Raw genomic sequence first — 21,735 nt, 5'->3', positions numbered from 1 at the left:
TCAACCGCCCCAGGATATATGTTGGCAATCCTACTCCAAGCTTAAGGCCCCCAATATACATCTGAAGGGTCTCAGGACTCAGGTTTTATTAAATGATAATAAATGGCGTTTCCCTAGCAACAGCTAGCCCCTCAAGGCCCTGGAAACCTTGCTTCCAAAATTCCTTAGACTTACTCTCTCCCTGACCCCCTCCCAGCCAGTGCAGCTCTTCCTGCTCACAGGTCCTGTCCCTGTGCTTTAATAAAATCACCTATTTGCACCAAAGACATCTTCAGGAGTTCCTTGTTGGCCGTCAGCTCCGGACCCCATGAACCCCATCACCCCCAAACTTCATCATCCCCACAGGCCCCGCAAATGCAACGTCTCCAAACTACCCATTCTTTCCACAGCTCTGCTCCTCTGTCCGTGACTCTGTTTCAGGCAAGACGCTGCCCTGTGCCAGAAGCCTGTGCATCACCTGATCTCTCTCCCCGTTCCCCGTGTCTCACATCCAGTGGCGACCAGACCACGTCAGTTCTGCCTCGTCAACCCTGCCGGTCCTCCGCCTTCCCCACGGCCACAGCAGAGGCCAGCTACTCCTAAGACCTGCCCTCCAGAGGAGCGCAAATGCCGAGAGCATTCAATGGGCACAAGTGGTTTTATTATTTCCATCTGGAGAGGGAGCCCCAGGCAGGAGCGGGACTGCACAGCCCAGCGAACTACATGCATGCCCGCAGCATGGACGCCAGTGGCTCGGTCCAGGACTGCGAGGAGCCATCCGGCAGTGTGGGCTGGACTGGGGAGGAGGTACGATCTTGCCTGTCGAGGCCGCCGGCTTGAGAAGCAGGGCCGGCCTCACCGATGCCGCTTTCGGATGCTCTGCAGCTCCTGGTAGATGGCGCTGAAGCTGGGCCGCTGCCCGGGCTCGTAGGCCCAGCACTGCTCCATGAGCCTGAACACAGCGTCGGGGCACAGCTCGGGGCAGGGCAGGCGGCCACCTGTGGGGACAGGCACAGCACACGGGGTGCGAGGAACAGGCGTGAGGACCCCAGCAGCCCCTGGGGACACACCTTGAGCAATGGGAGTGGCCTAAGACACACGGTTCTCGAGGCACCCGGGAGGCTCAGTTGGCTCGGATCATGATCTCATGATTCGTGAGTTCGAGCCCCCATGGGGCTCACTGCTGTGAGCGCAGAACCCAGTTCTGATCCTCTGTCCCCCTCTCTCGCTGTCCCTCCCCCACTCATGCTCTCTCAAAAATAAATTAAAAACATAAAAAAAAAAAAAAGATGCACTGTTCTTGAGTTTCCACTCTTCAAAGGCTCCAAGGACAGAGGGTCTAACCTCAGTCCCACTGTGTGCCAGTTGTGTGACCTCTGTAAGCCAGTTTTCTTTTTTTTTTCTTTTTACTTATTTATTTATTTTTTAAGTTTTATTCATTTATTTTGAGAGACAGACCGTGCGAGTGGGGAAGGGGGAGAGAGAGAGGGAGACAGTATCCCCAGCAGGCTCCACACTGTCAGTGCAGAGCCAACGCAGGGCTGGAACCCAAGAAACCATGACATCATGACCTGGGCCGAAACTGAGAGGTGCTTAACTGACTGAGCCACCCAGGCGCCCCCGCAAGCCTGTGTTTTTGTCTGTAAGAGGGACACATTAAGCCCTCCCGCCCATGTTATGAAGAGTAAATTAGACAGTGCTGGTCCCGCACACACGTGGCAGCCACAGGGTGATTCTCGCTCTGCCCCAGTGGGTGGCCCGGGGACCTGGAGGAACCCAGCCGCGGCCCGGAGAAGAAGAGGGTGTGGCTCCGGAGCTGCCATCCCGCAGGGACGTCTTACCCTTTTCCACAAACTCGCGGGTCTGCTGATTGCTGAGGTTGGGGTAGGGGGAGGCGCCCAGGCTGAAGGTCTCCCACAGCAAGATGCCGAAGCTCCACACGTCGCTCTCAGAGGAGTAGCGGCCTGTGGGGAGGCGAGGCGTGGGTGGGCCGGCCACGTCTGCTCGCCAGAGTGAGGCCCCCTCCAGCCTGGCCCCCTGCCCCCGGCCGGAGGCCCAGATACCGTAGTTAAGAGCCTCGGGTGCCGTCCACTTCACCGGAACTTGTCTGAGGCCCCCTGAGGCCGCGTAGATCCCATCGGCTTCCTCCCGGGACATCCCGAAGTCACTGATCTTCAGGACGTTCTTCTCCGTCACCAGGCAGTTCCGAGCAGCTAGGTCCCTGGGCGAGGCAGGGCAGGGCCACTGAGCCGGGGCCCCGGCGGCACCTGCCCCCGTGCCCGGCCCCGCTCTAGGCACAGCCGTGAACCAAGCTGCTCCTCGCCCCGCGGCTCCTGCTCCACGAGGACGAGCCGACTCCACGCCTGGGGCAGGGGCCTGCCGTGAGAGGAGCGGCAGGGAGGCAGCGCGGCCTGCGCCAGGCGGGGGGCGCCCCTCACCCACCGGTGGATGCAGCACTTGCTCTCCAGGTACTCCATGCCCGCGGCCGCGTCGCCCACCATCTGCAGCAGCGTCTTCATCCGCAGGCGGGCTCCCTCCGTCCTCAGGAAGGTCAGGAAGTCGCCCCCTGGCGGTGGGCAGGGGAAGCGTGGGTGAGCCTCCGGCAGCCCCCCCTTCCTTGCGCGTCCACCCCAGCTTCCTCGGCTCACCCTGCACGAGCTCCATGACGATGTAGATGGGCTGCTTCTGGGTGCAGACGCCGATAAGACGCACGATGTTGGGGTGGCTGTACTGCTTCAGGATCCTGGGGGGCACTGCCGCTTAGGAGCCCGCCTCGGGGGCTGGCACGTTCACTTCCCCGACCGCGGGAGCCCCCGAGCCCCAGGGAGACTGAGCGAGGGCGGGAGAGGGCAGCGGATTTGGAGAGCTTGGCCGCTGAGGCCAGCAGACCTGGAGATGTGACCTCGGGTGGTCACGGACACTGTGTGTGTGTGTGTGTGGGGGGGGGTCCCATCTGCATGGGGGCGTGAGGATTAAACACTCCCATCGAAGTCCAAGTTTACCCCGTGCCATGCCCAGACGAACCCACTGCGTGCGGAATTATGGGATCGTTCTTTTACCACCTACTTTGCTTCCTGAAGAAACTTGGCCTTGATGTCAGGTGGGAGTGTCTCGCGACAAGATTTCACGGCCACCAGAGTGTTGTCGGCCCTCAGGCGTCCACTGAACACTTCGCCAAAGTTCCCCTGAAACGGTCTCGAGTTCCTATCAGTCTTCCCTGGACCATCAGTCTTCCTCTTCCTCACTCCCGGGGACCTGTCCTCACCTCGTCCCCACCCACCCTGCACTCGCTGTCCCCATGCTCAAGACCGCTCAGTCGTGCTCTCTAGGAGTTCTCCGCCTGGGTGGGGAACCCAGATGGCACACAGGGGACAGGCAGAGAAGGTTACCTCTGACTCGCCACATTCACCTAGCAGTGACCCAGAAAACCCAAAAATCACTTCCCGCTTGGGTTGAAAAAACATTCTGAGTTTTAAGAAAGTGACTTTTTTCCTTAGCATGTATTTTACAGCCCCATGAACAAAGTATGTCTCCCCATGCACATAAGAGCGAGCTGAAGAGACAAGGGCCTGGGGGTGGTGGGAGGGGTTGAGGGTTGGAGGGTTCTGGTGGAAGGAACCCCCCCCAACCCCCCAGGGAAGTTTCCAGGGTAGGTACTTTTCCCTCTGTTTCCTGTGGGACGGTGTGTGGCGATGGCCAGGTGGAGAATCAGGGGTCCAAGCTGGCACTCAGACTGAGGCAGGAAGACAGAAAGGTTCTCTGAGGCCAGGGTTTAGGGCTGACCTGGCCCGAGGTCCAGGAGAAAGCGATGCTAGAGGAGGGAGACACCAGACAACAGGAAGCTGGTAGAACACTCAACTCACCCGCCCGATCTGCTCACCCAACACCAGGTCCTCGTGGTTTAGCACCCACTTGTCCTGGGGGAGGGAGGAGTTGGGGGGGGGCGAAGTCAGTGAGGGGAATGCGTGCTGGGCCCTGCAAGGGACCGGACATCATCCCCTACCAACACAATGTCTTTCGTTTCTTGGCACCTCAGTTTGTTGGTCTGAAAAATGGGGGCTGGGTGGTATTAGGATCACACTCAGATGACTCGGGAGATGAGGCGGGTGCCCTGACTAGGGGAACGTCAGCTGTGTGTGTCCCCTATGGAACGGAAGGGGCCTTGAGATTCCAAGCCTAGAGGGCGGCTGGCCCCCTGGCGAGTGCGGAATCACTTGGCACCGTGTCTGCAGACAGGACCCCGGGGAGCCCTTCGTGCTCTGACGCTGGTGGCACAGGCTCACCTTGGGCACAGCCCTGTTGAGGACAATACCGCTCTTCTTGGTGAGGGGCTGCTGGGAGCGCAGCAGGTGGTCGACGAGCAAGGGGATGCTCGCAAAGCCGTCTCCTTCCAGTCGGTAGAGGTTCTGTGGGGCGGGGGGGGGGGGGGGGGGCGGCCGGGTCAACAGCCCCCACTGCTGAGGGGGCCTGAGCCCTGGGAGAGGAGGGAGGGACGGGAGGCAGGGCCGCCAGAAAAGGTGCTCTCTGATGCTGCGCCACAGGCCCGCAGCCCCTCCTTAGAGGATTTATGTGTCTGGCTTCTCGCAGGGACTGGGTGCGGTCGGCGGGGGGGGGGGGGGCGGCGGAGAGGGGTAGCGAGGCAGGGAAGGCTGGAGTCCAGGCCCCACTCACGTCAGCGGACTGGATGATGAAGTGGCGGGGCTGGCCGTCCCACAGCACCGACAACACATATTCCTGCTTGCCCTGGCTCTCGCGCACCAGAAAGTCCCCAGAGTGTGTCAACAGCTCAGCCACCTCTGCCCGTGGGAGGGCCCCGTGGTACCACAGCTGCTCGTGCAGGGGCTTCTGCACCTCTGGTACAAGCTGCAGGGGTGGAGGGAGCTGGCAGGGGCAGGGGAGGAACGAGGAAGGGTCACTCAGCCAGATTGTCCGGGCAGGCCGCCAGGACAGACGGGTCAGCCGGGGGTTGGGGGGGTCTCTCTCTCGTATATGCCCCTCATCCTCATGAACCACCTGTTGGCATTAGAGCCCCCGAAGCAAGCAAATGACTTTGGAGGCAGAGCCGGGAGGGGACGCCCACTCTGGCTGATCTCAAAGCAGGCTTCTGCCTTTTCCTCCAGGCCCCAGCTGCTCAACTTGTCCCAGTGCAGGGAGAGCCGGAAGGGGGGGGTGGAGAGACAAGGCTGAAGCACACAGGGGGGTGGAGGAGAAGGAGGTGCAGGCCGGCAAGATCTGGGGACGTATGCAGCCCAGATTCTCGGGGAAGACAGGGACTCCCCGATAAAAGCAGCCTCCTCTTGGGGCGCCTGGGTGGCTCAGTCGGTTGAGCATCCGACTTTAGTTCAGGTCATGATCTCGCCATTTGTGGGTTCAAGCCCCGCGGCCGGCTCTGTGCTGACGGCTCCGAGCCTGGAGCTGCTTCCGATTCTGTGTCTCCCTCTCTCTCTGTCCCTCTCCCCCTCACGCTCTCTTTCTCTCAAAAACAAATAACGTTAAAAAAAGAAAAAAAAAAAAAGCAGCCTCCTCTGGGCAGAGCCTCCTGTCTAGGGCAACCCAGCGACTAACCCCAAACACCCTGGTGGAAGAGGCTTAGGAAGTACATGCCTGAGACCCCTGGCCCGGCCCAGCCCACCCCGTGGAGAGGGGCAGAGGCTCCACTCACCGAGAACTTGGGGCGGAAGATTCCTGAGATGTGGCTCTTAAGGATCTCCAAGGTGGGTGTCCTTCCCCCTTCTCGCTCCTGCTCCTGGGGCCAGGGACAGACGTCAGCGGGTGGCCGGGCTTGGGGAGGGGGAGGGCAAACATGAGGAGCGCGCCCCGGGCGGGCAGGCGTGGCTGGCGGCGGCGGATGGCGGCGGGCGGCTCACCGAGGACGACGTGGAGTGGCGGTCATCCTGCAGGAGCAGGACGGGCGGGGGCTCGCCAGGGCCCAGCTGCTCCAGCTTGGCCTGCAGCAGCTCCCGCTGGGCCTGCAGCTTGGCCTGGCTGCACAACGCCACCTGCAGCGCCTGCAGCGCCTCTTGCAACACCTGCTTCTTGGCCAGCAGCTGCACCCTGCGGGCGGGGCCAGGTGGGAGGCGGGAGAGAGGGGGCGGGGCTCAGCCTCTAGCCCAAGGACAGGGGGGTGGAGGCGGGGGTGGGGAGGCTGCGTGGGCGAACCCACTCACCGCTCCCGGGGGTGGGTGTTCTGCTCCTCGTTCTGGAGCTCGCGCTGCAGCTGAGCGACCGCTTCCTGCCGGCTGAGCACCGTCTGGGTGGCCACGGTCAGCTCATCCGTCACCGAGGTCAGCCTGTGCCCGGAGGAAGGGCCGTGTGAGAGCCGTGCCCCATGCCCCACGGAGGCATCCCCGCAGAGCCAAGCAAGGCTGGCTGCGGCTCCGCGGAGACGGCGTCCGCCCCTGGCCACCCCAGCCAGCCCAGCCCGGTGCCGGGCCACCACGCACGTGTGCTGCACGCTCTCCACGGTCAGCTCGTTCAGCTGCAGCTCCCCGGGCTCCAGCGGTTCTCCCTCCTCGAGAAGTGACTCATCAAAGGTGACGCAGGGTGGGACGTCAGGTGTGGACCTTCAGGGGGACAGTGCCCCGTCAGTGAACGGGCCAGCGGCCCTGGTGCCCGGCGGGAGGAAGGAGGGGCTTACCCATACTGTCGCAGGAAGCCTTGGTACTCGGCCTCGGGCTGGATGCGGGCGACAGCTGCAGCCATCTCCAGGTGAATGGCCACCACCTCGTCCTGCACCAGGCTGCTGATCTCCAGGTACTCCTGCAGGATTTCCTTCCTGTCCCCAAACAGGAGCGCTGGTCAGTGCGGCCTCAGGCTGGGTGAGGCCGGAAAGCTCACCTGCCACACTGGGTTTAGAGTAGTCAGCCCTGGGGTTGACCCCTCCCTCCATCATTTACCAGCCAAATGACCACACACAAATTACTCAACGTCTCTCTTATCTTCGCCTCCCGATGTGGACACTGGGGACGCTGGGCGTTGTGACCCAACGAGAGCGCGTGTGCACAGAGGGCGGTATACCGAAGCGCTCAGTGAATGCGAGCACAATCATGTCTGTCCTGGGCAGCCAGCCCAACAGCTGCGGCTCTGGGGCTCCGGCACATGCACAGGCCGTTGACGTGCCGCTGACCCGACATCTCCATGTCTAGTTCCGGGACCTCCCCAGGGCTCTAGCCGCACGCAGCCATCCACCTGCTCGAACGTCTCGTTCGACATCTCTTAGACACCCAAACTCCGTGAGTTGAAACACGAACTCCTATTCTTATCTCCTGAACCCGTTTCTCCCCTCCCTGTCCACGTAAGGTGGCGGAAACTCCATCTTCCAAGAGTCATCCTGCAGTCACCCTCGACTCACACCTCACTTCCAGTCCACCTTCAGGGTGCACCCGGGAACTTAGGGCTTCTCCCTTCCATCACTACTGCCCTGGCCCAGCGGCCACAGTCCGTGGTCTACATGACCACAGCAGCCTCCGTCTCATCGCCCTGGCCCTGTTCAGGCGCCCCAAAGCCTATCCTTAAGACAGCAGAGCCAAAGTGCTCAAAACGGTCTGCTGGACCCCGTGTCACCCAGTAGCCTCCCAACCCCTGGACCCATCTGGGCTGGCGTCCGGCTCTGCCCTCCCCTCACTCTGCCTAGGATGCGCTGGCTTCCTTGCTGTTCCTGGATTCCAGGAACTCTCCCACCTCAGGGCCTATGCACCTGCTCTTCCCTCTTTCTGGAATGGTCTTCCTCCAAACATCCCCCTGGTTCACTCCAGTACCGGAGGCTTTTCCAAAGCACTCTATTGAAAGCTGTCCGTCCTCCCAGCCCCCCAAGTTCCTCTCCTTGTTTTATTTTTCTCCATAGCACTTATTGCCTCCACACACTATCCATTGTGGTGACTTTCTTTTCTCTCTCCAGTAACATGAATGATCCCAGAGGACAGACGTTTTTGGTCTCCGTTGGTCTCTCCTGTACCCCAGAGCCCAGAGCAGGGCTCCATAAATTTAACCAAACCTTGCAATAAGGGATCCTGGAATAACGGCATCCGGATACGAGCTGACGGGCTCCAAACCTCAGCCCAGGGCCCACTCTCCCGTGGCGACGCGGCCACTGTCACCGGACGCGTTTCTGGACCCTGCCTCCGGGCCTGGCGGCAGGGCTTTCGGGCTGTGAAGGGGGCGGGCGGGCTGGGGTGTGGGCTTACAGGATGCATGCCATCTCCTGGTGCAGGTCCTGTAGCGACTGCAGCAGGCCGGGGAGCATGAGCTGGTGGTGGTGGTGGTGGTGCAGCTGCGCGGCCCGCACGCCCAGCACGTAGCGGTTGTGGTGAGCAAAGAGCTTCCACAGGCTGCGCACATACTTGTCCTTGGCCTTGTCGCGGTCCTTGTCTGCCGGGTGAGGAGAGGGGTTGTGGGTGACGGCCCAGAGGCCTGGGGACGCCCCACTCCCTGGGCACCTGTGGATAGGTCATGGCTGGCTCGGGGATCCCTCTCTTCCGGGAAGGGAAGCCGCGCACCTTTGCTGGCCTCCTGGTACTTGCGCCGGGCCTGGGCGCTGTCCCGTGCCAGGGCTCGGTACTGGCTCTTCAGCTTCTCGATGTCCTGGTTGTGGGTCTGGGGAGAGAGGAGAGGCCAGTGTGGGGTGGCAGGTCCCCAGGGCACAGGAGATTCCTGCTGGAGGTGAAGCCCCGTACGGGCCCTGCAGTCTAGGCAGGAAGCACATCCAAGTCCTTCCTCTGGGAGGGGCCGGGAAGCTTCTGGAGCCCAGCCTCTGCCGCTGACATTAGGATGAGAGCACCTGGGTTAAGGACAGGCCCCTAGGGGAGGCAGAGAGGTGGGCCTGGCAGATTCCACCCGTCCCTCCTTGACCTAGAGGGGTGTCTGGGGGCAGGCAGGACCCGGCTGTGGGCACGTGTGGCCTGAGGAGTCACGGCACAGAACTCCACCCTCAGAAGGGCCCTGTGCTGGGTCTGATGCTCTGTTGATGCTATCTCGAAATTCTTACTAATTTTTCCACAAGAAGCCCCGCGTTTCATTTTCATTTTGCACCGAGTCCAATAAATCACGTTCCTGGTGGCAGGAACAACGGATGGCCAAGACCAAAGTTCTTATCCCCAGCTCCCCTGTGTACTCACTGGGATCCTCTGGGTAAGTTCTATCCCTTTCCTCTAAACCTTAGTTTCCCCGCCTGTAACAGCTTAAGGTCAAGACCAGATGAACCTTTTTCTTTAAGCAGTCTCTGTTGAAATCACTCAGCTCTGCCACTAGAGCCCTGTAACAGCCATAGGTAATGTGAAAACAAACAATCGGGCACGGCTGTGTTCCAGTAAAAGTACCTACACAAATGTGCCGACTACTGAATTCAGTGTGCTTCTGGGGAGACGGTAGGTGGACACTGGCCACCAGGGGCCGCTGTGGGTCCACGGTAAGGCTGGGTTTGGCGCAGGTGGAAGGGGTGTGGCACCGCAGTGCTGACCAGCACACTGAGTCAGGAGGCTGAAGCACCCACACAAATAGCTGCAATCACACAGCCTCCAGACCAGGAGCCTCCAGACCAGGGTTCAAATGCTGACAGGCCGACTCTGCGGCCCTGGTCTTTAACCGCTGTGTCAGGGGGCCACCCTGCTCCCTGTGGTGTCTTTGGTGCCTTGGGAGGAGCCCACCTAGGCCAAGGGCAGACAGATTAGCCCTGATTCCCCTTGCTGTCTCTCAGACCCCAGAGCCAGCCGGCGCAGGGCAAGAGGTGGGTCACAGATCCCGTGTGCCTGGGAGGTGGTGGCTGGACGGCCCACCCTTACTCCCGGCCCTTTGCTCGGGCATGTGGTCAGGTAACAGAAAATGCACAGAGAGGCCTTGCTGCAGGCCAGCCCAAATGCAGGGAGGAGGGACGGAAGCTGGGGTAGGCCTGTGGTCAGGGACTTCCACTTCCCCAGTGAATCCAGGGCGTCCTGTGTGCAAAACCGGCCCTTGTGGCCTCAAACTCTGGGCGGTGCACACTCAGGGCCACGCACGCACCTTGGTGAGCTCCTGCTGGAGCTGCTGCCACTGCTCGCTGTAGGTCTTGCGCAGCTGCTGCCGCTCCCGGATCAGCAGGCCCAGCTTACTCAGGGGCCCCGAGTTCAGATCCTCCGCGTGCTGCCTCAGCAGCCGGCTCAGGCCCTCCGTCTGGCTGGTGATCTCGGCCCAGGACTAGGACACGGGATGGGCGAGACAGGGAGCAAGGGGACAATGGCTCCCAAGCCTGGGCCTGCCCGATTCTCCAACCCTCCCCAGTGGGCTCGGGGAAAGGAAGGTGGCGGGCAGACATAAGGGACACCCGTGGGGATTTCTCCGTCGAAGGCAGGAAGGGGGTGAGGAGAACTAGGGGCCCACGGAACCCCACCTGGCTGATGGGGCTATAGGGGCCCGTGCCCCGGCCTCCGCCGTCCTGCAGCGACATGTGGTGCAGCAGCCCTGCGTATTCCCTGTCACTCTTGACCCGCTGGGCCATCCACTTTCTCATGCCCTCCAGCAACCGCAGCTCAGCCTCCTGCATCTGCTGTACTGCCCCATGGCCTTGGGGGCTGCACAGCTCGGAAGAGAAGCCCATAGTGCCGTCCTGGGGACAGAGAGAGGAGAGGGCCCACCACGGGGTAAGGCAGCCGCTGGAGATGGAGGGGTGGGGCGGAGGGGCTGGGGGCTGCTGGGGGAAGAGGAGCTGCAGACACGCAGGAGGTGGGGTGCTCTCCGGCTGAAATGCAGCCATAGGTACAAAATGGCAACTTGGCCTGAGACCGGCCCTCATTGCTTCCTGTGTCTCGGGCCAAGGCCTGGCGCCAGGGGTCCCCTCCCTCCCCAGGCCCTTCTACCCAGCGCCCTTCCCAGGGGCTCGGTGAGCTGGGGGAGGGGGGCCTCAGGGGTGGGGGTGGGGGAGCTTCAGGCAGCCACGGTCTGAGCCCTGCCGGTACCCCTGCCCCTCCGCCAGGTCCCACCCGGTCCGGCGTCCCCCGTCCCCGAACCCCTGGCTGGGCCCTGCCCCACCACCCCACCGCGCGCCCGCGCCGGCACCCGCCCAACACCCCCCGAGCCTCAGGGCAGGAGTTACCGCGCGGGCAGCTGCTCCGGGGCTGCCGAGGACGCCTCAGGGGGACGACTCCGGGCCCGGGCGACCCTGGCCGGCCAGTTCCTGATTCGGCTTCCTCCTGCCGCGGTTTCAGTCGGCCGGCCGGGGCGGGCCCGCGAGGGGAAGGGGCGGGCGGGAGGGCCGGCGCCCCCGACGCCTGCCGGCCCCCCTGCCCAGCGCGCCACTGCGGCCGCGGAAACGGAAGGGAGGAGGGGGCCGGGGAAGAATGGCCGCGGAGAGCCTCCTGCCGGCGCCCTCGGGGCCTGGGCAGCGCCCCGGGAGCCCGGGGAAGCGGCCGGTGCGCGGTGGGGGCCTGGCTCGCGGCCAGGGCGGCCCAGAGGGGAAGGGGGAGGCCTGGGCCGGGCCTCCCTACCCCATCGGATTCCCCAAGGAGAGTTCAGGCGCCAGCCTCCATTTGAATAAAATTTCCAAGTAAATATCCCCGAGGAGAGGCCTCCTTTTCGGTGCACAGGTCCTGGTGAAACCACTCCCCTAGCCCAGAGAGGGGGGCAGGGGTCTTGTCCCGAGGGGAGCTTGGCGGGGGTGGGGGTGGGGGGGGCGGTGGGGAGGTTGCCAGGGGTTTCTCCACTGGAGCTGGAGAGTGGACAGGTATGGAGCTTCCTGAGCCCGACAGGGGCCAGCAGAAGCAATCTATCTGGGTTCAGTCAGGCCCCACCGGAGACCTCCGCCCTACAGCTAAGTGAGAACCTGAGCAAGGGGGCCACACGGGAATTAACTCTCCTCCCTGCTGGAGACCAGGCCCCCAGGGGCTGGAAGGGCTGGCTTGTCTTCCTCTTAGGGCTCACTCCCCCCATGCCCTGGGGCTGGTCTCCAGGGGCTGCCTCCTTCCACAGCCCACTGCTGCCCAAAAGGGGCCCTAGAGCTAGGAGGCCCGTGGGACATCTAACTGGCCCCACTCTCCGTCCCCATCCCAGATGCAGTCTCAGGATCCTAGGAAGAACAACATCACCACGCTGGAGACCGGGCCTGGTTTGCATAGTCTGCACGTTTAATCACTTTAAAACCTCTAACATTATCTCGTGTCCATTAAATAGAACCAACAACGCTGGGCCTGTTTAAATTACAAGAAAAAAAAAAAATCACTGGGCACCAACCCAGTATCTTACAAAATTAGCCAGGCTGGCCACAAGGGTGGGGGGATGAGAGACGAGGGGACACCCCTGGGCAGGTGGGTGGGTGCCAGGAAAGGCTGGGGGAGGGAAAGAAAAGGGGGCTCCCAGATGGGAGGGGACTGATTGTCCTAATGGGAGGGGTGCAAAAGGCACGTCAGAAGAGGGGGACTTAAGGGGGCAGAACAGGTCAGTGCTTTCTCCACAAGGGCACAGTGTTGGAGGGGGCTCAGTGCCACCGCCTGCCCACCCCTGGCACTTGGAGAACCAGTGACCCATGAGCCCTTGGCACAATGAGCCCCACCTGAAACACGGATGACAGCCTGCTCCTCCCACCATGACCCCCTTTCCTAGGGCCCACCTGGCTTGTCCACCTGCCTCTTCAGAACTTGGGGGCTTGACTACTCCTCACTCCTCAGCAACATGCTGCAGCCCCCCACACCTTGGGGCCAGGGTAGCCGGGGGAACAGCAGAGTGGACAGTGGGTGTGGGAAGGTGGGTGGTCCAGCTGCTACCCCCGTTAAAAATACAAAAAAAAAAAAAAAAAAAAAAAATCAGCATCTAAAGTGAAATAATCACAAAGTGAAAATATATCCTCAAACAGCCCCTGAGATCCCCACAGGGGAAAGCAGCATTGGGTGGGAGGCGGGAGAGGCCGGCTGGGCCACCGTCCCCCGACCACCACCCACCCAGGGGCTCCGGGACTGTGAGTGCCAACAGCCCAGGCAGCCCCCCGGGCTCAGAAAACAGGGACTTGGGCCCTGGCGGGAGGGGAGGGGGCCCCGAGAAGGTAGGGTGGTCAGGATGCTGGCTCGGGGGCCTGGTCGGGCCAGCCACGCTCGGTGGGCAGCCAGCTGTGGTGGAGGTGGGCACAGGGACACAACCTCTCGTGCACGCATGCTCGCCCTGGAAGCACCTGCCTTCCTTGGTCCCTTCCTTTGATCACCGCTTCCTCAAGAGGCTCACCAGACGTGGGGGACAGGGTCGGGGATACAAAAGCCCTTGGAGAGGTGGCCTCCTCCTTCAAATACCCCCTAGGCCAGCCTCCCTGCTGCCTGGATGGGGACCATTATTGCTTTAGAGGAACAGGGAAGGGATGAGAGCTGCAGCCCGGGTCAGGAAGCCCGAACGGGCTGACCCGCTTCGCTCCGCAGGGACTCCCGACTGGGGCCTGGACCTTGGAAAGCTGCCCTAAACGTTCCACTCCTTCCTCCACACGGAAGAGGTGCTGGAGGTGGGGTGAGGCCCTCCCCTGCCTCCCAGCTGGTCCTGGGGCCCCACCTCAGGCAGCCAGGTGGCCCGAAGGTAGGGCGGGAAGCAGTCTCTGCCCCTCCTGCCTCCCAGCTGGGGTCCAAACCCAGTCCCACGATAAAAAAATACTTTGGTGAATTAAAAAGTGCCCAAGGAGGGGATGGGCTTGAAGGGGCAGGCAGTGGGCGCTCGTCAAAGGGCGCTCTGGTCTTTGATAAAGGCGGTCCTCTCGCCCCGACCCTCGTCCTCTTCCGAGTCCGACGGGCCCTCTTCCTGCCAGGCTTCGGGGGGCAGCCCCTTGTAGGAGATGAGGCCACGGTCCATGGTGTACACCTTCACCCCCCGGAAGCTGAAGCCCGAGCGCAGCTGCAGGACCAGGAAGACGGTGACGAAGACCAGCACGATGAAGGCGCAGCTGAGGCCGGCCACCACCTCGGGCAGGTGTGAGGGCAGCAGCTCTGCCCTGGCTCGGGGCTCGGCCTCCACCTCCGGGGGTGGCCGGGGCGGCTGCTGCTCCGGTGACTCGCGGCTGCTCTGGCTCTGCCGGGAGCAGGTCTGCTCCACGGGGTCCAGGGAGGCGTGGCTGGGGCAGCTGAGGCAGTCCGTGGGGGCCAGCCCCTGGCAGGTGGCACACGAGGCGTGGCAGGGGGCGCAGACGCTGGCCCGGATGATCTCCACGTCGTTCTCGGTGCTATAGTGTGTATCGAGGACTTGGGGGGTGAAGCCTGGCGGGCAGTGCTGGACACAGCTCTTCTGGTGCAGGGAGAAGCCTTCCTCACACACTGCCGGCAGGGGGCGGAAGGGGGGCGTCAGCTAAGCAGACACGGCTGCCCCGAGCAGTCACCGTGGGCCCCCGGGAGCTTCCAGCCCTGGAACCATACTCATGCCCGGGTATCTCCAAACCCCCTTTCCTCCTGGCGCTGGGCTTCAGGACAGGTACCCTCTGGCCCCCCCCCCCCCCAAGCCCCAGGCCCCCAAACCCCGACGGCATCCACTACTGACCCACACAGGCCTGGCTGGACGTGAGGGTCTTGCAGCCGCTGCTTTCGGGAGGCGCGTGCAGCCCCTCAGGGGCCGTGCCGTATAGCACGAGGGTGAACTTGGTCAGTGTCCCTAGTCCAGGGTTGGCGGGGAGGCAAGAGTTAGGGGGCACCAGCACGGCACCTGGAATCCCAGAGCCCACCAGCTCTCCTCCTCGTCCCCCTCCCCTGAGCCCTCCAATGTCCCCAATACCGTAGTTGTTGGCTTCGCTAGTGTTTTCAATCTCCAGGACCCACTCGCCGGAGGGGTCCTCATCCCAGGAGTGGGTTGTCATGAAGGCCCAGTCATTAAACCCATCTGCGGAGTAGTCGTGTGGCCTGGGGGAGAAGGGTGCCCACGGCTGTCTCAGAGGCCCCGGGGAGACCCAGCCAGGGGGCGCCAAACTCACAACACATGGCCCGTACACGACACGCGGACCCCACGGGGCTGGAAATGCCTGTAGGGGCCGTAGGGGCTGTTTCTCAGTGGGCCAGATGCCCTCCACCAGAAGATTCTGGAAACGTGCAAGGGTGCTTGCTACACGTGGGAAGGCACACTCCCGGCACGGACTGGGTAGAAGCCAGGGATTCCTGCAATGTGGGGACAGCCCCATAGGACAAAACCGGGCCTCCTAAAATGCCAACAGCGCCCCCACTGAGAACGTGGTGGCCACTAAGACTGTGTGACAAGTCAGGAAGGGTGTGAACGCGTGAAGGAACGCATGTGAGTGTGAGAGAAAGGACAAGCTGGGCAGGGGAGGGAGCAAGCACCTGGCAGCCAGCAGGGTGGAGCGGGTGCCCATGGGGCTGACCAGGTGGATGGCCAGGTCACCGCGGCGATTGTAGGACAGGGTGAGGCGGGCCTGTGCGTGCTCCAGCCGCGTGATATGGCTAGGCTCCCCCAGGCAGGCGGTCACCATCTTCCGCACCTCCAGCCGCTTCCCGATGTCCCTGTGCAGAGAGCAGGGAGGGTCTGCACCCCCTGTGACCCCTGGGCCCCACCCACCCCTCCCAGCCAGGATCCAACCCTCACTTGGGTTCAGTGAGGATGTCGATGATGCACTTCCTCTGGGGGGCCACGGTCGTCCAGTTCTGGGCCAGGGTCACCATGGCACCTGCGTCCAGCAGCCCGTAGCCGTACGAATGGCTCACTGCGGGGCAGGGAAGGTGGGGTCAGCTGGGAGGCGGCGCTCCCCCGACCTTCCCCCAGTCTGGAGCACTGGGCCACCCTGTCCTCACCTTTCCGGCCCACGCCGTTGGTGGCCCAATCGTTAGCATTGAGGTGGGCTGGCTTCGAGGTCTGTACCACCAGGTGCTGCATGTCCCGCCAGGTGAGGTTCTTACTGCAAAGGCGGGAGGGACAGGCCAGGGCTCAGCCTCTTCAGAGAGAAGTTGCAGACCAAGGGCTGCCCTGCAGGGGGCGCTGGTGGGGACAGGGTTGCTCCTCGGCCCGACCCACTTACTTGGCTTCCAGGGTGAGGGCGATGATGCCGGCTGCCAAGGGGGCAGAGGCCGAGGTGCCCGTGTGAGACTCCGTGCACTTTTGCCGCAAGTCCGTGGTCACCTACCAGGAGGACAATGTGATGGGTAGAGGGACTAAGAGGGGCCATCTGCCTGCCCTCCCTCTGCCCACAGGCCCTGGGAACTAACACACGGTCCCAGCTGCTGCCTTGCTAACTTGCTGTGAACAGGCCAATGCCCGGCCCTTTCCGGGCCTCGTTTTCCCAAGGAACAAGGGGTGGAGCTGGAGGTTGGGGACCAGTAAGAGCAACACATACCTTTGGGGAGAGGCTACACTTCTCAGGGGCTTCAGACAGCCCCATGGCCCAGTCTCAGAGAGCCCGCCAGCTCCCGTTCCATGATACCCCCGCCACAATCACCCAGCCGCACAAGTTCCGGAAACCGGGCCCCGGGGCAGAGCAGGCACGCATTTTCCCAGGGTCCCCACCCAGGGCGAGACTCACGATCTGCTTCTCGTTCTGGTTGCCGCTGCTGTAGGTGGTGGCCAGCGTGGACGAGCAGGCCTCGCTGTACCAGGGCACGTTGCCGAGCTGCGTGGCGCTGCTGATGGACAGCGTGTAGATGCTGTTGGTGTAGCCGTCACAGTTGCAGCTGTCATGCTCCCGGCCCCCGTTCCCTGAGGCCCAGACAAAGATGGAGCCCAGACCCCCACGGCCCTGTGAACAGAGCGGGCCAGGGTCACTCGGAGACAGGCCCTGGGGGAGGGAGGCCTGGTGGGAAGGTGCTGCCAGAGACTGGGGAGGCTGGGGCTTCATTCTCAAGGGCCTGTCTCTGCACACGCCCAACACCGTCCCGCAGCCTGGGAGATCCCTGGCGGATCAGATACATATACAAGTATGTCGCCTGTGTGCAGAAAAACAGACCCAGGTTACGACTCAAAGTGCCCGGAGCGGTGATTCCAGAGGCTGCAGCGATGGGTCATCTTTACTCATTTTCCCCTTTTCTGCCCTTCTAGTCCTTCACCGTTGTAATAAATACGCTTTGTATAAGATTAAAATTGGGGGTGCCTGGGTGGCTCAGTCAGTTAACCGTCCATCTTCAGCTCAGGTCACGATCTCATGTTTCGTGGGTTTGAGCCCCACATCGGGCTCTGTGCTGACTGCTCAGAGCCTGGATCCTGCTTCGGATTCTGTGTCTTCCCGCCCCCTCTCTCTGCCCCTCCCCTGCTCATGCGTTTTCTCCCTCTCTTTCTCAAAAATAAATGAACGTTAAAAAGCACTTTTTAAAAAATGACAATTTGACACAAGAATAAACAAACAGGAACCAAAAACCACAGGAAGAAAGCTATGGAAAAGACAGCGCCCGGCTTGCCCCCGAGAGGCTGGGCCTGGCCTCCCCACCTCACCTGGCTGACCCCCCGGAAGAAGGCCTCCTCAGCCAGGCGGGCAGGCCCATCCACGGTTTTGCCATCGTCCTCGGGGCCCCAGCTGGCACTGTAGATGTGGATGTGGTTGGGGTTCAGGCCCAGCGAACGCGCCTCCACCGCGTCCGTCACCTCGCCATCCAGCATGCGCACCCCTGGCCGCAGAGGGGGGTGGGGAGAGGGATGCTGCGTGGGTCTAGCTGCCAGGGGCACCCCCTGGAGCACCCCCAGCCCTGTACCCACAGGACGGGCAGGGGGAGGGCAGAGGCTGGTGCTGGGAAACCCCAAGCCCCTAACCCCCTGACCTGCCTCTCTGCCTCTCCTAGATGAGACCCGGAAGGGAAAAAAACAAAAAGAGTGCACCCTGCCCTCGACCACACACCCTGGCTTAAAACGAGCCTCTGGGTTCCCGGAGGAGTGTGGTGACCAAGGCCTGCCATGTAAGGACTCAGAGGGGGTGGAGAGGATTTAGGGAGGCCCCGGCCGAGAAACATTCATCCTGTCCCAAGGCTCGGCTCTCTGAGCTGTCGAGAACCCTCTAAGGAACAGCCACGTGGCCGAAAGGATCCACAGCCAGAAGGCGACGGGCACTGGTCAGATGGGAAGTGGGTGGAGAAAGTCCCACCCGAAGGGCCCTCCCAAAGGACAGGGTGGCCAAGGCCCACACCCACCTCCAATGCGGGCGTTGTAGGCCACGCCTACGCCACAGACGCCGTTGTTGGCTACCGCGGCTACCTCGCCCGCACACCGTGTGCCGTGCCTGTCAGGGGCCAAGAGCAGGATGTTAGCGGTGGACAGAGCAGGTGAGGCCTCAGGAACGGGACGGGTCGGCCCACCCCTCCGGCCAAGAGCGCCGTCCTGCCTGTGTGCACGGTCCCCTCCCACATTCTCCACTCTGTGGCCACCTCGGCTTTGAGCAAAACAGAAACTTCAGCCTCTTCGGAGGGGGTGTCTTAACCCAGGCCCGGCCCTGCCTCCTCAGTGCCAGAGAGGAGAACTGAGGCGGAGGCCAGGGACCTGCCGTTTCTTACCGGTTGTCATTCATCTGTGTGTACCGAGGCTGGGGGTCAGGGTCCTGGTCATTGACATCGAAGCTGGCCCCGGGATCCTGGAGACGACATGGCCGTCGTCAGGAACGGTCTGACCGCACTGGCACAGCGGGACAGCCCCAAGACACCCCTCAACAGGGGTCACTGCCTCCCCCCCCACCTCCTCACATAATTGCCTGCCAAGTCTGGGTGGTTCTTCTCGATGCCATCGTCCAGGATGGAGACCACAATGCCGTGCCCCGTGTAGCCCTGAGCCCAGGCCTCCTTCACGTTCAGGTCCCGCTGGGTGACGCCAGACTGCAGGGACACCCACCCCCGTCACCCCGGCACTTAGAAGATGCGGCTGGCCCTGTGAGCTTAGGGGTACCCCGAAGAATCCCTTCACCACCCCCAAAACCTCTTTCTCCACCCGCCCCCTGCTCCTGAAACACTGCCACTGGCTGTCTGGGCTCCATGGGAGCGTAAAAAACTCTGGAAGGGCAACCTCCAGGCTCAGCAGGAAGCGCTAGGGAGACAGTGCTCCGTAGAGAGGAGGAGGAAGAATGAGGGGAGGCTTCAAAGTCAGCCTTGCCCTCCCAGGAGACCCTTCGGGGGCTGGATGGATGCAGTGGGGAGAGGAGGACCCAGGCCCCGAGGAGGCAATGTACCAGGTACCACTGCTGGGGAAACTTGGGGTCCGTGGGCTCCTGGTACACATCCCGTTTGGTCCTTCGCTTTGCCACCTGCTGCTCCAGCCACTGTACCTGTGAGGGAGGGAGGGAGGGAGGGAGGGAGGGATGGTGTGGGCGGAGGACTGGAGCGGCTCCAGAGAGCAGGAAGGGAAGGGTGGCAGGCAGGCAGGGCTGGGGCCGCACTCACTTGAGGCTCCCTCTGCAGCCGGCTGTGCCGCGGGCGGTGAGGCGACAGGGACCGCTTTGTCACCGCTCGATGCCAGAAGTGGTAATAGTCGCCGAAGATCTGCAACAGAGCAGGGAGACTGAGCTGGGCTTTCCATCTGTCAGTCCCCCGGGGAGGGAGCGGATGGGGGTGGACGACCGGCTGCTCACGGGAGGCTCACGGCGGCAGGGGCTGGTAGGGCATCTGCTGCCTGCCCAGGACCCGGCAAGGAGGTGCAAGGAACAGAGAAGGACTCTATCTCCCTGGGATACCCCGGCTCTCCAAACAACCTATGTCGGAAGCCCAAGGGCAGGACGAGCCACCGCTCCCATCCCCCTCGCCACCCAGAACACGCCTGCTACCCAGGTAAGCCCCACAGTTCCTGGTCCCGGTGCCTGAACCCCTGCCCTCACTGACCCCACGCCCGGCAGTGTCGTATGCCCAGGCCAGCGGGCAGTGAGGGCGCCTACCTGGCCCAAGTTGAGGAAGCCATGCTTTCGTGCCAGGCTGTCAGCCACGGCTGGGCCTCCGGGAATGTGCACAGCCCAGGTGTTGGTGTAGACCTTCTGGCCGCAGGCATCGGCCGCCAGCAGGACCAAGGCTCCCGCCGCTGCTACCACCCATAGCAACCAGGGCCTCAGCTCCATGGGGGGGACAGGTGGCCGGGACCCCGGAGCCCCCGTCTCCTTGGCCTGGTCACAGGGCCTCGGCTCCCGCGTGCCTGCTTGCTGCCTGTGGCCCGGGGCTGACTGGCGGGGGCATGGGGCCGAGCAGGGCAGGGCTGTGGGCAGGGGAGGAGGGCTGCCGGCCCTGAGGGGGGACAAGGGAGGAAGAGGGGAAGACCGTCAGTGCCTCCCCAGCCATGTGCTAAAGCTGCCTTCCCACCCCATGGCACAATCTAGGCTTGAAAAGGGGCCCAGGGGAGAGGGGTGAAAATCCAGTCCCCCAAGGTCGGTGAGCCAGCCAGCCAGACGGGCCCCCCATACACACACACACACACACACCTCCTCAGCCTCTCTCCACACAAGAACATGGAAGTGGGATGAAGTGTATCAAGCTTGAGTCACTCAGAATCAGAAACAACAACTGAATAAATGTTCACCACAATCAAAGCGAAAAGGATGGGTTATGAAGCAGTACGCACACATGACCCCGTTTTGTTTTTAAATAACTATTTATACGCGTATATTTATATAGAACCACAAAACAAAATCTGGAAGGGCTGCATGCAAAAACGTTAACAATGATTCTCTCAAGATGGTGACGGTTACAAATAATTGTTATTTTCTTCTTTGTATCATTGTAGATTTTCCAAATTACCTAGGTACGTTGTACAAAGAAATAAAATGTTGGCTTTTCAAACTTTTTGAATGGGGCGGGGGTGTCTACCCGGCTCACCAGGGTTTCTTGGTTCAGCAAAGCAGACCCAGCCACAAAGAATTACCTGCAAAGCCCCACAGCCCCTGGGAAGAAACAGTGGGTGACCATAGGAGGGATGGGGCTTTGGGGGCTGAGCACAGGGGATCCCAGGGGCTTCACCTCCCTCCACGGACAGACTCCAGACTGGTGGCCATCAGCAAAACCGGGGACCCAGACTCCTTTCAGGCTGTTTCCTGGGGAACGCTGGGGCCGCCCAGCCCTGCCCAGGCCTGGGCGCAGAGGCCCCCCAGCAGCCCCCTCGAACTCCACGCCCACCAGCCTTGCGTAATCCGAGCCCAGGCAGCCAGGGCAAACACTGGCTGCTGAGCCAGGAGCGCCAAGGTGAGGCTGAATCAATAGTCTGCGTGTTGTTTTTCCTCCTTCAGCAAACAGACAGCGGGACCTCTCTGCCCGGGGCCACATAACTGTCCCCACATAGGGCCCCTGACTAGCCAGAAGCCAAGCCCCCGGGGTGGGGAGAAGCTGGGGGAGGCCCCAGCAGGGCTGCTGGGGGTATCCTGTCTCAGCGCCAAGCTCAGAGAGCAGAGAGCCTGCCCACAGGGTCCCGGATGCCCCCACCACTCCCAGCCCCAAAGGAGGCCACTCTTGCCAGGCGGCAAAAGGGAAGCTCCCCACAGCTCCCCCAGGCCGTGGGGAGCGGGGCAGGCTCGCTCACCACCCTCACCACCTGGAAGCCTCAGTTCTCCAGGGGCTGGCTACCCTCAGCCACAACTGGCCTCCCTGGCTGGTCCCCCTGCAGTCCCACCCTGCAGGCTGGGAGGGACTCAACACACAATTCCCAGGGTATTTTCAGTTTACACAAAAATAACCTGACAGCTGATGGCAGGGGGCACTCACAATGCAGCCCCTCCTCAACCCGGGCAGAGTCCATGGGGCTCCAGGACAGGCCTGGAAGCCACAGACCCACGATGCCTTGGAGTTCCAAGTTCCACAAAGCCAGTCTTAGCAATGGTGGGGTGGCCCAACATAGGCCCCAGCATGTGAAGGGATCCCAAGCCCCTCGTTTAACAGAGGATGGGGGGGGGGG

At 62.3% G+C, this 21,735-nt stretch overlaps 2 protein-coding genes and 1 long non-coding RNA gene across 4 annotated transcripts; 1 reads left to right on the top strand and 2 right to left on the bottom strand.

Annotated features, from left to right (window-relative positions):
- Positions 1 to 618: 618 nt before the first annotated feature.
- Positions 619 to 11,316, bottom strand: FES (FES proto-oncogene, tyrosine kinase). 2 transcript variants are annotated; one of them, XM_040493591.1, is made up of 19 exons: positions 11,042 to 11,315; positions 10,340 to 10,555; positions 9,973 to 10,146; positions 8,475 to 8,571; positions 8,163 to 8,346; positions 6,617 to 6,754; positions 6,423 to 6,542; positions 6,147 to 6,269; positions 5,847 to 6,033; positions 5,642 to 5,725; positions 4,651 to 4,860; positions 4,263 to 4,385; positions 3,843 to 3,896; positions 3,046 to 3,164; positions 2,628 to 2,722; positions 2,422 to 2,545; positions 2,043 to 2,200; positions 1,821 to 1,943; positions 619 to 977 (listed from the first exon to the last, which is right to left on the bottom strand). In XM_040493591.1, exons 2-19 carry the CDS (start codon positions 10,544 to 10,546, stop codon positions 835 to 837), a joined length of 2,463 nt encoding a protein of 820 aa, XP_040349525.1. In that variant the 5' UTR covers positions 10,547 to 10,555; positions 11,042 to 11,315; the 3' UTR covers positions 619 to 834. The 2 variants fall into 2 exon arrangements, with proteins under 2 accessions (XP_040349525.1, XP_040349526.1); XM_040493592.1 differs by lacking the exon at positions 4,263 to 4,385 and having other exon boundaries at positions 11,042 to 11,316.
- Positions 10,485 to 12,177, top strand: LOC121042359 (uncharacterized). Its single transcript, XR_005796140.1, has 2 exons — positions 10,485 to 10,589; positions 11,995 to 12,177. It is a non-coding gene; the product is annotated as an uncharacterized LOC121042359 (long non-coding RNA).
- FURIN (furin, paired basic amino acid cleaving enzyme) lies at positions 12,047 to 21,704 on the bottom strand. The gene is made up of 15 exons (XM_040493593.1): positions 19,739 to 21,704; positions 19,251 to 19,349; positions 19,040 to 19,135; positions 18,561 to 18,689; positions 18,375 to 18,451; positions 18,015 to 18,103; positions 17,326 to 17,498; positions 16,424 to 16,636; positions 15,923 to 16,023; positions 15,699 to 15,802; positions 15,493 to 15,610; positions 15,231 to 15,410; positions 14,674 to 14,798; positions 14,443 to 14,553; positions 12,047 to 14,222 (listed from the first exon to the last, which is right to left on the bottom strand). The coding sequence occupies exons 1-15, from the start codon at positions 19,913 to 19,915 to the stop codon at positions 13,633 to 13,635; spliced, it is 2,382 nt and encodes a 793-aa protein (XP_040349527.1). The 5' UTR covers positions 19,916 to 21,704; the 3' UTR covers positions 12,047 to 13,632.
- Positions 21,705 to 21,735: the final 31 nt, after the last annotated feature.

Source organism: Herpailurus yagouaroundi, unplaced genomic scaffold (assembly GCF_014898765.1).
Source record: "Herpailurus yagouaroundi ecotype Mexico unplaced genomic scaffold, PumYag 185, whole genome shotgun sequence".
Lineage (NCBI taxonomy): Eukaryota > Metazoa > Chordata > Mammalia > Carnivora > Felidae > Herpailurus > Herpailurus yagouaroundi.
This window is presented reverse-complemented; position numbering and strand designations above follow the sequence as displayed.